Source organism: Passer domesticus, chromosome 14, assembly GCF_036417665.1.
Source record: "Passer domesticus isolate bPasDom1 chromosome 14, bPasDom1.hap1, whole genome shotgun sequence".
NCBI lineage: Eukaryota > Metazoa > Chordata > Aves > Passeriformes > Passeridae > Passer > Passer domesticus.
The window spans coordinates 6,570,811-6,587,846 of NC_087487.1; the positions used below are offsets into that span (position 1 = coordinate 6,570,811).

The 17,036-nt window shown below is 38.7% G+C and overlaps 1 protein-coding gene across 11 annotated transcripts in view; it reads right to left on the reverse strand.

The window, feature by feature from the left end:
• RNF111 (ring finger protein 111) overlaps positions 1-17,036 on the reverse strand; it is a 55,279-nt gene that overhangs the window by 21,885 nt on the left and 16,358 nt on the right. For 5 of the 11 annotated variants that reach the window (XM_064389199.1, XM_064389198.1, XM_064389196.1 and 2 more), the window contains 2 exons: positions 10,031-10,926; positions 1,083-1,209 (listed from right to left, as the gene is read on the reverse strand). In XM_064389199.1, the coding sequence (XP_064245269.1) occupies positions 1,083-1,209; positions 10,031-10,907 (1,004 nt within the window). In that variant the 5' untranslated portion in view covers positions 10,908-10,926. Of the gene's footprint in view, positions 1-1,082; positions 1,210-10,030; positions 10,927-11,624; positions 11,668-17,036 lie in introns of those variants that run through there. The other 6 variants (XM_064389190.1, XM_064389195.1, XM_064389193.1 and 3 more) reach the window with 4 other exon arrangements.

Here is a 17,036-nt window from a genome sequence, read left to right on the forward strand (position 1 = left end):
TGATACTTAAACTAAAATGCAATCTGGCTTGAGGAGATCCTAAGCCTGTAACCATACCTAAGGAAAGGGATGGGTTTATTTCTGTACTATAACACATAGCACCCATTCTGTTCAGTTTAGCCATGCAAACCCTAACACTCAAGACAATGATCTTTGGATTGTGTATCCTCTTTGAAGCATACAGTCTTTCATTAAGGGAACAGTATTTTTACAGTCTTGTATTTACCACTGCACTCCCAAAAAACTTTGACTCTCCAGTATTTACATCAATCAAGTGGCTCTTATTTTCCAATTTGGAAAAACAATGTACTCAGACTTCAGAAATTCAGAAGAGGAAAATGTGAAGAAAAGGGAATGACTTCACTAAAAACAAACAAAACCCACTGCACAAATCACCATGGAGCTACTGCTGTTTTGGCTGTAGCACTGCAGAAGGTGAGGGAAGAGAGAATTAATTTTTTTAAGTCTTAAGACTATTACAGAAAACGCATCTTATTGATGCTAGGAATATACAAAGCTGTTTATTTTTTGCAAGCATCTAGCTTTAGATAGGTTTGAATTTGAAGTTTTCTTCAAGAAACTCCACTTTAATAGATTCTGTAAAATCTGAAAATATGGAACAAAACTACCAGAGATTCTTGGAAGAACAGGAAAGCACATACAGCAGCAGCTTCACAAAAGTAGGCTGCTTTCCTGAGAAATGCTCAGCTAATCCCTAGATAGTCAACTCAGCCTACACATGCACTCTCTAGGATCTCACTGTGCAGCTTTGCTTCCCCAAATTCTGCACATCAATCACACTAATACTGCCACCTCAGCAACTCCAGATTAGTTCAATTCTCAAGCTTTGGCAAAGCTGTGCCTGGGGTTTTTTGTCCTTAGTTTGTTTGGGGGTTTAGGATTGGGGTCTTTTGTGATTGCTTGGGTTTTTGTTTTGTTTGGTTTGATTTTTAAATCAAAAGTTCACACTGTGCATTCTGGTTAGCAGTGACATTACCTTATGGGCTTTTAATGGCACAAAGCATTGTGACAAACCCAGAGACAAGCAGAACTTTATTAATATAAAGAGATACACATCTCACCTGTAGTTTTCACCAACTGTGACAATCTCCACTTCACTGTCTGTTGAGGTAACATTTATTTCTTCGTTAGCAGTGACTTGGGGAGTGGAGGATGCTTCAATCACCACAACATCTTCATCAATACTTCCTGATGAGGAAAAAGGAAGAAGAAAGTTTCTATATTTCATTTATACTTCAATCACCAACTGTCATTATAAGAGATTATTTTTCATAGATTTGAAATATAGGTAGGCAGAGAATTCCATGGTGTATGTCAAAACCTTAGGTGCAACTGTCAAATACATGACCTAATTACTAAAGGGAGCAATTCTGCTGTAAATACTACAGCAAAAAGAAGGAAGGAGACAGAAGACTGATTGTGGGGTAGGTATGCAAGCTTGCAGAACAAGCATTGAAAGCAATTGCAGTGACTTTTATTATCTGTAACACCAACAAAATTCAGTCATTTAATATAAAAACTGAACAAACTTACAAGCTAGCAAAGCAGTAGCAGTTTGTTAGCACTAATAGCTTTTTTTTAAAAAGAGCTTTTAAAAAAAAAAGTTTTTATAGGTATCAGTCTCAAGGCTAAATATTGACAACAGAAGAAAAATTATCTACCAACTAGTTTATACTTAAAATGAATCCCTTGGTGTTTATAAACACCTTTGTATCTAGACTTTTTGTGGCATTCACAACCTGTAGTAGACAGAGGAAGATAAAATTAAAGTAAGAATGATAACAAACAGCAATTAAAACCCCACAAAAGAGACAAGTTTTCTTGGGAAACAACTTCCACTTCAGGAATAACAGTTACAGTTCCACATGAACAAGCAGCCACATGAAATACTTCTCTCGAGCTGCAACACTGGCAGTGACAAGTCTGAGCTATCTACAAGACTTAAATTGAGCTATGGGTTATTCACTGAGCACAAAAGAACTAAAAAAAAACGAGCTGTATAGCTTAGAAATCACTAACTATCATTTTGGTTTCTGCAAACTGCCTCAAGGAAGTGCTTGAAGAATTTGGTCTCATTAAAGTCAATACTTCTATCCTGTATGCACTTACTGTTCTCAGCTGCTTTACACAATTACATGGTGGGAAAGATTATTCATTTTTATTTTATCAGTTTTTCTGCTTCAAAAAAACCCCCAACTGCATTACCTATTTTCCAACAGCCTTGGTTTCTGACCATACTTATCTCAGAAAGATTCTGGCTGAAGATGTAAAGAGTGATGCTTCCAAATACTGACACTAACAAAACTAGCAATCGGAAGCAGTGTGGAACAGAATCAGTTCGCAGAACTTGCATGAAAATTTTGGGTAAAACTGAAAATACTGTGAAGTCTAGAAAACAAAACGACGTTCCAAAACTGAAAATACCAAAAGGCTGATTACTGGGAGTGAAAGGCAGCAGCTAAAGCCACCAGCACATGCAGAGAATGTAAACATTGTGCCTATCGGGGCAAACAAGCAAAGCTTCCTCACACAGAACTATCTCAGTCAGCCACTAAACTTATCTGCTGACAAAACCACCCCAACAAGCAGCTGGGGACAGCTCCCTGAGAAAAACCCCCAGCTCTTCCTCCCATCTTCCAAAGCTGCACTTCTCTGAAATACAGGAACTTTAAGAGCACTCCTCAGCATCCACACATCCTCAGGCTCTCTGAGTATTGAAATTTATGACAGGTGCAAAAGTAGATTTAGGATTAAATATGATTTTGCTACTTCAGAAAACAAACAAGTTCTCCTCAAGGACAGAATCATCTACCATGTAGATCTATACTGAAATTCACCCAGTGTGCATCCCTACTGAAATCCTGACACAAGCTTAGCTCGTGAAATCCAAAGGGAATTCTTAACTGACTATTTACACAATTCAGATACCTTTCTCAATGTCCAAAAGCTCATTTTATTAAAATGGGGTTTTTTAAGCACTTCTTTAGCTGAGAGGTGATTGTACCAAGTACACAAATCAGACTGTAAAAAACATCAGGACTGATATTGAATGAACAGGTTTTGTTGAACAGGTGACTTCCAAGTAACAAATAAATTCTTTAGGAAAACAGTCAAAGTTGCTCTAAGTAGGATACAGCATAGACATAGTTCAGACACATGCAATTTCCTACTGTTCATGCTTCTAAAAATACCTTCCTAAGTCAAAAGCAAAAACTGAAGTTTTCATCCCATGAAGTACTTTCCTATACAAGGAACCAATATTTTCCTCAAAATTAAGCAGAAGAACAACTCCTCTAAACTGTGTAAATATTTAATTGTTTTATACAGTCCAGCATGGTAGAGTATAATTCATTTTTTTCTTTTAGCACATACCAGTCACTGGCCAGTCATCAGTCTGCAAAGAACTTCAAGCAAATTTTAAAGCATGAATACCTTACACATCAATGCATGCCCTGAGTGACTGAAGCTGTAAGAAGCCAGCTAAATCTGGATAATTACAGAGTTAACTACACTGTTCCTACAGCTCCTGAGGGTTATCTCTCTTCAAGGAGAAGAGTCACTGGACTGCTGACAGCAAAACAGTTACACAGATGTAAGAGATGTATTTTGTACTACTTTCAGAATAATACCTATGGCCACAAAGCAAACAGAAAATCATCCTCCTGCAGGCACACATTATTTCTCTGTCATCCTCTGAATCACAGAACACATCAAGAAAATTATACTCTAGTTATTTGTGAGTAAATTAACCTTCGGGCCACCACTGAAAGACTCAGTCTGCAATTCAAGTGAGCTACTTAAAAACAAAACTTCTCTTGAAAATCACAGCAAGGATTTTAATAGTTTCCTCAGAATTTGGGGTGTTTTTTTCCCTTCTCACATCCATAAATAATATTTCATAGTGCACACAAGACGCCAAATTTCAGTTTGCAAGTTTTGCATTTCCCATTCAGACCTTTCAATAGCCATTAGTAATTAAGTTTTGCATGTGACTATTAATCAGAAATAATCAGTAACTTCTTCACATAAGTCTTTTCCCCTCTTTTAAAAGCCTTTTTTATGATGGAAACCTAATGTTCAGCTGGCCTAGGGGAAGGGGTAAACTCAACATGCTTGAATCCAAATCTGAACATGTGTAAAACTATAATCCTCCCTTAAAAACAAAAACACACTCTCATCCAGGCCTTACCTCACAAAACCAGTAAATCTGTCATAACAAAGTGCTTTTGTAAGCAGAATATAACTTTTATATTAAAGTAAATGTAACAGTGGACTCTAAAGTTCAATACTTAAATCAATAAACGACGTTTTTCCCTAGAAAGTTGTAAGATTACTTCACAACAGAAATTGCTAGTGATAGACCAACTTGCTGCTTTAGAATCAAATACTTTAATAATCCACAAGTTATAAGCAAGAGACTAAGCTTTGCACAGTATAACATACATTATATATGTAATTATACTACTATTTAAAAGACTACGGCTTAACTCCAAGATTAATTAATCATCATCCCAAGTATCCCACCAAGGGCATAAATAACACTGGTGTAATACCCAAATTTATGTTTGGCTGATTGTAGTCATTCTCAGAGGGTATTTTCACATCTGTTTTGCAATTAACATGGAGTTTAACCAGTCTGAATATTACATGTTAGATAACAAAAGCATTTTTTCAACACATAATTTCAAATGAGACAGTCTGATCAACTCTTAAGTGAAACCAGAAGAGATTCAAAATCAGCAATCAAGTTCCACTGAGAGAGGTGACTTATTTTGAGTTCCAAGCTTCCACTGGATCAGACCAAGAGCCCAGTCAGGCACACGTTCTCTCTGCCAGCTGCAGCAGGCAAAACCACTGCGCAGTCAGAGCAGAAAATTCAGGCCACAAATTTTAACTAAAAGCTCTCATACCACCCAGCACTCACAACAATGTCACAGGTGTCAGAGCACGCTTTATTATCCAGTCACTGCTCAGCTGTCAATAAGTGTGTTGTATCCCTTTTGGAATGTGGGACTATGTGCCCCCACAGCCACTTATGCTCGAATGACTTGGATAGTAATTCAGCTTGAAATGAATAAAATATCCTCCTAGTATTAGAGAGCACTGTCTCCTTTACCTCTCCAATGTCTTGAACTAGGTATGGCTGGCAGCCCTGCTCTGAGCCCGTCAGCACAACACCACTGTATGAGGAGCCATCCTCTGGGACTGGGCTGGTCACATATTTGTGGCTTTGCTCTCGTTCTCAGGCTCTGAAGGTCCTGTGAACCAAGCAGACAGCCCAAACAGATTTGTCCTTTCCCTCCCTAGATGTCTGAAGATTCCTGGGCACCAGGATGATCACTCCCCTGCCCTGGTGGCCTTGAAGGTCCGGCAGGAGGCCAAGCAGGTGCTGCTGATGAGTGTGCCACAGCACAGGGCAGCTGACAGCACCCAGAGCACTGGCCACAAAATCAGCAGCTACAAGCCCCCAGTGGGACCTGGACCAGAAATGAGACCCCTCCTGTCACTGGTGGCAAGGGACACCTCTGTCATCTGCTTCCTCTGAGGACTGAGTGAGTGGCTTATGTTCTTTTATATAGTTTTTGAGTCTAGATTATGATTGTTAGGTTGATAAAGCAAACCACATGCTAAGATTTGACCTGATCTGCAGAGGGTCCAGGTGATTAGAAATTTTAACTTGGTGGTAGTACAAATTTTGTATTATGCTACTTACAGATTGTATTACATTGGTTTTACTTATAGAAATCCAGTGCCATTCTACTCATAAAATCCAGCTAAGAAAAGAAATACTTAATTGTAACTAAGATTTAGTGCTGTCAACATTCTGGCAAGAACCTGCCTGTTCCCTCAGGGTTGTGTGATGACAGGTTTTTTTTGTACCTGAGACTTACTTGGAATATACTTTCCAATAGCTGTGCATGATGGGAAAAATTTTCCAAAGCACACAAATTGCTTAGGAGTCTGCACCCTGGTGGAAAAGACAGTCAACCACAGTTTAGGGGATTTTGTCCAACTCTGAGCCATACTAATTGAAACCTGTACCAACTGTTCTTAACCTTGCACTAAAACCAGTGCTATGGGCAATGCCACAACAAGGCAATTCTACAAAAAGCACCCTTTCAGCACAGAAAGCTGCAGCAGGGCTGAAGTGAATGGCACACTAACGTCTATTACTGTAGCTATTTAAAGCCCCAATCCACAGCAGATGGATATAGCAACACTGATTAATGTCCACTGCTCACAAAGCCAGGTGCTCCTTTCCTCACCACTTCCCAGTTCTTCTCAGGTAAGCAGCATGGTAAACAGGATACTTATACACTCCTTATCCACCAATGCTACTGAGATAAAAGGTTGGAATTATCAGCTGCATCAGCTGGTGTGAGAGAACGACTGCATGCTGCAGTTTGTAAGAGGGATTAAGTAACTGAAAAATAATCAACTTTAACAACAGGCAGCTCACTTCCACTTAATACCTGTTTATCTTAAACCTGTTAAAATAATCAGAGCATGAAGCAGTATATGCTTAATGTTTTCACCAGCCTCTGGCTTGTAAAATATTGAATCTCTATACTCAATGTTTTTTTGGGAGACAGAAAACAAATGTTAGAGAATCAAGATGACAGTAGTGAATAAACACTGTCTTATCATTCTAAGAGCTTTGAACAAAATTTGGAGCAGCTTCTCATCAGCATTTCATTCTAAGAAGAGAAAAACCTGTCTAGCATTAGTTGTTCAAAAATATTAAATAACATGTCAGACCCTGAAGGAATGGTAAGTCATTAGGTGAACAATTTATGACAATGTAAATCTCTACACAGCTTGTTTTTTCTAACAATGCTTTGCCATTTTCCAGAGTTCTGCTTTATTGCCAAATCAGAGTATGTAGGGTTAAAAACTTGATCCAATTTAAGCTTTTGCTAGATTTCCCTCCACAGACTGCTCCAAAGGACAGCTACAATCCTTTAGATCCCAGATCTACATTACAACATGGGAGATCCAACAACAGCAAAAGCTGAATTTTGTCACCTTTCATAGGCAAAAGTGGAGAAGGATTATTTCTGATAGTGTGTACACAGGGTTAGAGAAAAGCTTCTGCACTATCTAGACAAAACACAGAATCAAAATTCATGTCTCCCAGCAAAAACGCTGCTGCCCTCTGTGATTTTTACTGCAAGGCCAGTACTGCAATTGAAACCAACTGATCAACACTGCAATTAGAACATACACCCTGCAAGCACCTCAAGCTCAGCCGTAAGGATCATTAAACTCCTCACAGCTGGTTTTATGTCGGCCTCATGGCCCAGCTCCTGCCTCCCCTGAATGAGCTCCAGCTGCCCATGCCAGATGCACTGAGAGCAATGCCTTCTATGGCACACAGTTGGTACAACAATATCATCCAGTCCCAGGTGTCAGCATGTACTGTCCACACTCTCACACTCCAAAAGCACACGGCTCACAAGGTTTCACCAGAAGAGTAGCTTCAGCCCTAATAGAACAGGAGGACAAACCCCATAAAATGCTATTTGTTTTCTTGGTAAAGGTTTTGTTAAACAAACAATCCCTCCCTTCACATCTCCATTGATATGATTTTCCCAAAATTAGCCAAGTTCATGTTATTAATTATAAGAACCTACTAAATACTACTTTGCTTAAAAAGGTCTGTTAGTTCTTGCAACAGTCAGAAAGAAATAATTTTCAAAACAGTCTAAACTAATTTAATTTACTAGTTCTTTAAATGCACTGTATCTTTAGTTAAATATCAACATTCAAAGCAAAGAAATATTTTCTGCAATATCCTTAACAAAAATTGCTATTCAGTAGGCTACAAGACTAATCACATCACTTTGAAGCCTGCTTTTTAAAAAAATCAGTTATTACCACATCTTTTTAAACTGTATTTTCTTTTCCAATTATTATTCTCCTCCTTTCCCAAGTCTGTCCTCTACATATGCCCCAGGCCTCATACTCTTAGCAAAAGTTATTTGTTCTTCAGCACACTGTAAATTCAGCAGGTATGTGCCAATGTAGAGCAAAGACATTTTCCCTGACATTAACAAGCTCGTGTAGCATTGCTATCAATACAAGCTTTTCCTCATACAGAAACCCCATCATGCTTGCTCACTACACAGAGAAGTTGCATCGCTGTTTTCCAGCTGGCCCCATTTCTGTCCTAATTAACTCAATAACCAGAAATGCCTTATATAACAGCACAAAGCTACCAAAAAATGTTAATCACATTTTTATCTTACTAAAAATAGGACACTTTCACAGAGGATGTCTGCTCAATTTCCTATTACATCTGCAATGTAAACAAAATGCTCAAAAACCTGTCCATCAATATATATTTCCACTGGAAAAACCCCCACAGTATTCACACACACTAAGCCAGAATTGCTTTTCAGCTCCCTGCAAGTGTTGGTGCTGGAGTGCAGGAATGAACAACAGGACACAGTCTTTAAAGCAGACTTCTTTCAGTTACAAGTCATGTCAGTACTCTGATCTAAAGTTACTGGTACAGAACGAATAGTTTTTTTCATTCATGACAAGAAAATAAACACTTTCATTAATTAAGAGTGCTTTTTAGGTAGTACAAAAATTAATCCATTGGACTTTTCCACATCTGTGTGGAAGGAGAGTTGTTATTGATCCTACATCATTTTAGAAATCCACCCTCTGAAAAGGGTAAGAAACCACAAACTTGGAAACCAATGTGTTAACACAGTAGTTTCTCCAACTGGCTTTTCATATAAATATATGCATATCCCCATTATTTATTATTTACAAATCATATTCTTCAATATGGTTACACATGCATGTCAAATGTAACTTTTTTAGGCCTGATTAATTTCTATTCCCACAAATATGCATTAAGATAATGAAGGCTGTGCAACAATTCTTCTGTTTCAGAGTTATATATGCCCAGCCCTAGCACTGCAGAAGTAAAACTCTGGCATTACAGATTTTACTTCTTGTATTTAAACATCACAGATATTATTTCCTACTGCAACGAGTAACAAGCAATAATCTAGACTTTAGTACTCTGGTTCTGTTCAAGCATAAATCCCATCCTGCCCTAACATGAACACTCACACTTTTTTTTTTTAACCTGTCCTTGTATTTTCAGCCACATTTTCTTAGATGAATGATCAGCACAGCCTGAGATATGGTTTCACTTATTAAAACATATCTGTCACTAGATAAAACACATGCTTGCACAGATTAACACCATGCTGTGTTCTATCTACTTCCCCATGCTCTCTAAAAAGCTGAACTAAAACAGAATGCACAACTACTTTCACTTGGCAAATTTAACACAAAAGGAAGTCCAAAAAAACCTGCTAATTAACAAAAAAACCACAAACAAACAAACCAGGAAAAACACCCAAAACAAACCAAACTAAAGTCTTCCTCCAAGCACTCAAGGATTCAGATACTGTGACAAGACATATTAGAAAAATAACTGTGTAAACCAACTGCCCTGCATTGAGTTTACCTGGGTAAAAAATGTGGTATATATACAATATTTTTCTCTCATTATCTCAGTACTAAAGCTACCTTCAACTGACTCATATTTCAGTTCTTATAACAATGGACTTTTTTCTTCATATTTTTCTAAATTTTCAAGAGCAGTTAAATATTAGCATATATTCCTACATTCTGAAAATAGAATTATTACCACAATCAGTTCAAAACTAAATTTAACACAGTTCAACAGCTAAAACAATAAAAATGGATCAACTCAGCAGCATGTGACTAACCAGACTAATCTTCCACTACGTGCTTTAGCAGCCATCAACTTTTACATTCAAGATTTTAGATTTGCTATAATTTTACTCCAAGATCTGAATATACTTCTCCCATCAAGAATTTATGTTGCTATGTTCACAATACTTGCAGTAAGTCTATCTGTAGTATTGACCTCAAAAACTGCTCCAAAGAACTTAAACAAAAGCCTGTGATACACAATGAAAGGTAACTAATACAAAATGCCTCAGGAATTTCGTTTTACCTGAAGGAACAGCTGTGCTATTCTGGTGGTTTTCACCAGGTGACACAAACAAGTCCTCCTCCCCTTCAGTAGATGAACTGGAAGAAGATTCAGTACTGAGATCATTCTCACTGGAGCTGCTGGAACTGGGGAGTAAAGCGTACTTTCTTCGAGCTAACACTTCCCGCTTTTTCCTCTGCATTAAAATTCGTTCTTTTTGGTTCTGTGTCCGCTGTGAAGAACTTGTTTTCACAGCTCTCTTCCTATATGGAAGTCTTCTTAAAGAACTGTTGTGAAAACAGGGCCTTTTCATCAGTAACCCAGGTACAGAGTCTGCCTCAGTCCGAGGCCACTTTTGTGACCTTGCACTGTGAGTTCTACTTGGAGCATTCAACACTGCCTGAGGGTGTCTCACAGGAGCATCTTTTTCTTCATCAGATGTTACCGTGTCAGAGTCTCCAAAATGCAAGCTAGATGAAGGTGATGAGATACAGTCACTAAAAGAAGAATCATTGTCTTCACTCTGTGTTTCTAGATGCTGTCGCAATCCTAAGATTCCTTTATTTTCTTTATCAGGACAGTTTTGAGTGTATGAAGGACCAGCCTGCTGGCTCTTGCGTTTTTTTCGCACCACAATACCTTTTTCTTGGTCTGTATGGTTGCCATTCATGTCCTTTTGCTTTTGAGAATCACCACACAAGTGAGAGAACTCATTCCCTACTTTACTGGCAATCATCTCAACTTCTGCAGTGAAGCTTTTGGCTGCCCCAATAGGCTCAGGGTTCAAGAGGATCCCCTTCAGACTCTCCTGTCTCTTTGGTGCATCAGAAGGAACTTCACTCTTCATATCCGCTTTTAGAGTATAGACTATATTACATTCAGGAGTCCATTTAGACATGGAAAGATTTAAGAAAGGCCTAGAAAACAAAAGAGATAAGCATCAAGAAAAGAAGCATCAGATTTTTTCAAAAGCAAAGCTAAAATAAGAGAAAACCCATTTACTGCTAGAACTAATCCCCCAGTGGAAATGGCAGAACAACAATAACTAAAATACAACTGTTTCAAAATAATAAAAATACTCCTTTGACAACGTAATTTTTCATTAAGACAGAACTCTTATAATTTGCATTGAAAGGGAAGTTCTTATGGTCAGTGAAAACATTATCACTTTCACAGAGCAAATACTGGTCGGTCTATGTCACCTGCAGAACCAATGATGTTTGCTTTACTGATATTTAAGCGTGGCAGTTACAGGTTACTGCTTACAGAAGTTACCTGAATTTTGGCTAAGTAGCTCCCATAGGCACCAACTAAAATGAATGCTTATTAAATAAGGCCTGTAGCTTCCCCTGCAGCAGAACACATGGACAGTAAACACTTCAACACAATGCAAGGGGTTGTATGGTGTCAGCTGAGCTATAAAAGTCAGTTACTTAGAATTTATTGTTCTTTTCTGACGTGAAAAGGAACGAAACATGAGAGATTTTGAACTGTTATTAATTTGGGGCAAAGTAATAAAAATCCATTTATTACCTTGAGTCTCTTTTAAAAACCACCACACATTAACAGGACAGGGTACAAAGCTATTTTCAGCCCATGTACTTTTGACTCTTACCCTATGACAGAAACTGAGCACATCATAGCATACGTTCCCTTAGCAGTCGCTATTGGGCAGCTTCCCCTCCCTGCAAAAATAAAAGCTGCCAATGTATAACATTAGCCTCAAAGAAATACTTTTGTACTTCTGAAGACACAGACAACAGTAACCTCAGTAATGGATCCCTGTTCAATCTGCTTCGTCTGCCATCTCTGCCTTTGGTTTAAATTCCCAAAAGGGAACGATGAAACAATTTGGTTCCCACTGTGATAACTACTGGAACTCTTTACTGTAACTAATATCAGGGGGTTTTATGCCTCAGCTGAATAGGCTATAGTAGATACTTGACAGCTTACAGCAACTAGTGCTGAACCACCAAAAGGCTGCTGAAGAAAACATGTACAACAATGCCCAAAGTGGAATAAAGGCTGCCTAAGCAGCACAGCTGGGCATATGCATGAAGCCACAAAAAACACCTGAGCTATTCTAGAAACGGCAGCAACAGCCACCCAGAGCACCCTGACAGGCCTGAGAGGTTGGTCTGCATGAACCTCACAAAGTTCAGCAAGGCTAAGTGCAAGGTCCTGCACCTGGACTGGGGCAATCCCAAGCACAAATACAGGCTGGGCAGAGAGAGTGAGAACAGCTCTGGGAGGAACTTCAGAGGGTGTTACTGGATGAGAAGCATTACATGACCTGACACTGTGTTTGCAGCATGGAATGTCAATCACATCCCGGACTGGCTCAAAAAAACATTTATAACAACTACTGTTAAATATGAGGCATATATCTTCTGATATGAGAGTGTTGCTGTTCTCTATAGCAATTACAGCAGATAGGCATGGCTCACATGCAAGTCAAAAGCTATATTCATGCAAGTTGGAATAAACATCCTCTTGCCAGTATAGACAAGGGGCTCTTCATCAAAGCACTGCTTTTTTATAGCAGTAAGTTTTAGTGGAACGTACTATATAAGGCTACCTTTTTCTTTAGGGCTGAAAAAAAAAAGTAGCAAAATTGGAAAAAATTAGGAGTACAAAGTCTACCTAGAAAACAAAGACTGCCAGTCTGTGGAGTTCTTCTGTCTACCCTTCTCAGCTCCAGCTCTTCGACAGTCCTCATGGTGCTCATCCATACCCTCACACACATGCACCATCTTTTTTTGGAAAGATAAGGAGCAAGACTTCCATTTTATCCAGTTCCTAGTAAGGACAGGAATCCAGCATTCAGACCTTCCACAAGCACACAGAACAAGCAGTACATAGTCTTTTTTCTGATCCTCCCAAGGTCACCTTTTAGCTCTGTTATTTATGCGCCACTGTTTTACAGAAATGTAACAGTCTAGTCATTCCTCACCCAGTCCAAAAGCAACCCAGACCCTCCCATAATAACCCTGTATTTCATCACAAGTTTTTTTAGAAAATCCACAATCTATTTTGATTTTGGGGGGAAAAGATTTTTTTATTCAGAAAGCTTATTGTCTTTGAACACAGTCATAACTTGCCAGCATATACTACATGTCCAGCCTATACATAACTGTTTCCTCTCCTTTTAATGTGGTAACTTCAGAATCAAAGTGAATTGATGCCTCAATTTTTTATAAGAAATTAAAATCGGAACATTTTCTCCTTATGTGAGCACAACCAAGGGCTGATCTACTAAGGATTCTGTTCTACTAATTGGAGTGCAACTAAAGTGGAGGAATCTCCATCAGTATGAAAATTCTGCGTGCTGAATGTGATTATCTCTGCATAAGCTCTGCTTACTTTAGTGCAGAAGCCACTGTGCTGAAATACAGACAGATATAGCAATTTAAGCTATACAGATAGATACAGCTATTTATGTTACTATAAAAAAAAAGTGCAATGACATTTACACTTTGAAAAACCTCAAACTACTGTAAGATGATGAAAACCTGAAATGATCACAGTGAAAACTAATGCATCTGAAACATTATTTACTGGATTTGTTTTCTTCCCACAGGCAGCCTACATACACTAGCCAGCTAACACAGATTCAAACATTTTGTGTATTTTTACTCTTACAACCATGGAAATTCAACTATGTAACCAAGAGGTCTCCATTTTTGCTAATCAGCAGAGAGGCTGAAGGACTGCTTACTCACAGGAGAGCGGCTGCATTCAACTACAAACTTCCACAACAGCTTAAACAGGAGTGGTTCTGAAGTGAATGACAGCAGTCAACAATGAGAAATTATCCATTCATTCACTATTCAGAAATACTATTACAAAGTTTTAAATAAAAATTTCACCAAAAAAGACAAAAGCTGGACTAGATTTCAGTCCATTTTAAGTATCTTCAGTGGTTAGACATAAATGCCCATTTTTCTTCTGCACCAAAGACAAAATTTAAGAGGGACTACAAAAATAATATCCAAATAATTAAGTCATTAGAATGAGATCATCTGCTGCTAAAACATTTAGAAGTTCCTACAATATCTATTTCTAATTAAAAGTAGTCCTCAGAAGCTTTTCCAAAAAGCAGCAAGATGGAAGTAAGTAAGGTCAATCAGCATTAGTGCTCCTCCTTCCTAATCAAAACATGCCTATTGACTTAGTCCCCCATGTTTCCTCTCAAAGTTTTGATTCTTCTTTCAAGCCATCATGACTCAATGAAGAGCTGTTAAGACAGCTACCTGAAAACTATAAATAGTTATTCTAAATTCCCCTCTCAGGTGTATGACTATATAGAATTATGAAGTGCACATGACTTTTATCCATTCTTTTCACCACTTAAAACCATTCCTATTAATCATTCCAAGACATACAGCCATGCAAGGAAATTCATGCAGACTGGGAAGTCCCTGGAAATAGCTAAGTCAAAAAACAAGGTTAAAGAGGTCTTTACAGCAAGTTTATGATTACATATAAAAGCAAAGCACATTTGAGTTATAAGATGGAGCAAAGGATTTTGTCATTATAATTAATTTCTTTATAAGCAATCAAGAAGTATGTAGCATTACAGCACTATAAAACAGTAAAATGCTTAATTACACAACATATAACTCAGTTTTTTGGTATAAACTTCGTTGATGAATACATGCAACCTAATAGATCATTACCCTGAAAATGCATTTTCAGCCACATTCTGAAATACAGTCAACTCCCTTCACCACCTAGAAAAAAAACCTTCCATTTCTTGTCCCTTTATTTAGTTCTAACTTGTTTTCTTTGCATATGGTCACTGAACTCCCAACTAACTTTCAAAATTAATTCCCTTCCCTGATATGCAGCTTGTATCAGATTTTACTTTCAACATTATTTTTACTCTGACAAGCTAATACTCATACTGTTAAATTCATGAGAAAACCTTTCTTTCCTCTCATTAAAAAGATGTATTCTTATTCTTTCAGCAAGGCTTTTCCATTATATATATCAAGAAATGGGAAAATGAAAAAGGTTATAAAATTCATACAAGGCCTTCAGCAAAGTGAGAAAACCTCAGCACTGTCACTTTCCAATTACAAGTGCAGGCAGCCAGGCAAGACTGATTCCTGCATGGTCCTGACACACTGGAGGCTGACAGAAGGCTCAGGAGCCCCTTCAGAACCTGGGCCCCCAACTCAAGCCCATGGAGACTGAACTTCAGTGCTATCATGCCCTGCTGCTCCAACAAAATAAGGAACTCACTGAGCAGATCACAAAAAAACACCACTCATTTTCCTAAAAGATGCAGTTCTGTCTTATTTCATTTCTATCAAGCAGGACAACCTGTATGCCCGTCCAATGCAGAGTAAGTGACAAGAACACATCTAATATTCACTTCTACTATCAGGAAAAAAGTGCAATCATATTCCAAAATTTTATTGCACTCTTACTTTTGGTTGTTCTTCACTTTTTATCACTTCATTAGAAAAAGTGGTCTTTTAAGGCTTGTTTTAACTTAAATTTTAGCAACCTACATATTGGTCTTCTAATCTTTGACAGAAAATAAAGCAATAGATAAGTTAAAGATCTATGCATTTTATAAAACAGCAATAATCAGAAAGTAATCTGAAATTCCATAGTGTTGGCATTGATACTATGTATCTTTATTCACAGGACAATATTGCAAACCATTCTCAATTTCCTTTCTGTGCTTTAATGCAGACATGGTGATGACTCCATTTTTAAATGACAAAATTACTCAAGACTTCTCTGAGCAGAATACTTATGTTCTACTCTACAGAAAGGTACAGTAATTCAGAACAACATACACAGTATGAGTTACTAACTGCATGTTCTGGAAACAAGTTCTTGCTTACAGGCTCCCAAAGCCAGCCCACCACATCCAGCCCAGACAGAAGGGTTTGCCTGTGCTCTGCAGAGCTGCCACAGATACATGAACCACAGCAATGCAGGGAGGCTTATCCACTTCTTGCAGGCAATTCTAGAACCATCACTGCCTTGGAAAGTCTACTCCTGAAATGAAACAATGTTATTCCAAGTACAGCACTGCCCTTACTAACCTTCACAAAGCCATCTCAAAGTCAGACCCCAGTACCCAACCTCTGGACCAGCAAAGTCTTCTTAATTTTATCACTCAAATAAATTATTTTGGGACCTTCAAGGTTTGCTTCCTGATGCCTAAGTCAATTCAGCTCATTATGCAATTATCTTGTAACAGAAATGCCAGGCCACTGATAGGACAGCTACAGAATGCCTTTGTTGTGCCATGCTGCCATTCACCTCTGAGACTGAACACCACTAGGGAGAGGCTACTGAAGTGTCTGTCTCACCTCTTCCAAGAGAGCCCAGCACACAACAGCTACAAACAGAAGAGCTCTTCAGGACTGATCTACGGCCTGGCTCCAGCTGGAACAGACAAAATGCACAGAGCACGTGCAGCTGGAGGCACCTCCTGTGAGATGGTGAGCTGAGGGCAATGCTGCAGAGCCCCCAGCACAGGGGAGCTGTGCTGCACACACAGAGCCCCCCAGCACACACAGAGCCCCCCAGCACAGGGGAGCTGTGCTGCACACACAGAGCCCTCCCAGCACACACAGAGCCCCCCAGCACAGGGGAGCTGTGCTGCACACCCTGAGCCCCCCAAGCACACTGGAGCTGTGCTGCACACCCTGAGTCAGTCCAAGGCCATAAGGCACCCAAGGAAACCCCAGCCTGAATCAAGCATCACCATGCACACACTCAACTGGACAAGGAATCTGCCTGGCTTTGCACCATGGATGCCAAGCAGGTGTATTTGACAAAACCAGTGCTCACAAGCACATTTTTCAGTCTAGACATTTTTTTGCTATGTCCTAGGCTTAGATCAGTTAGCTACATTAACAGTATGTAAATCATGGGTTTATGATAGAAGCATTATGATTTGGCAATCAGAAATGTTTTGGCTTCAGTGAACTCCAAGACAAACATAACAGCATTGAACTTCAGAACAAAAATTTGTAGCTTTATGAAATGATGACAAAAT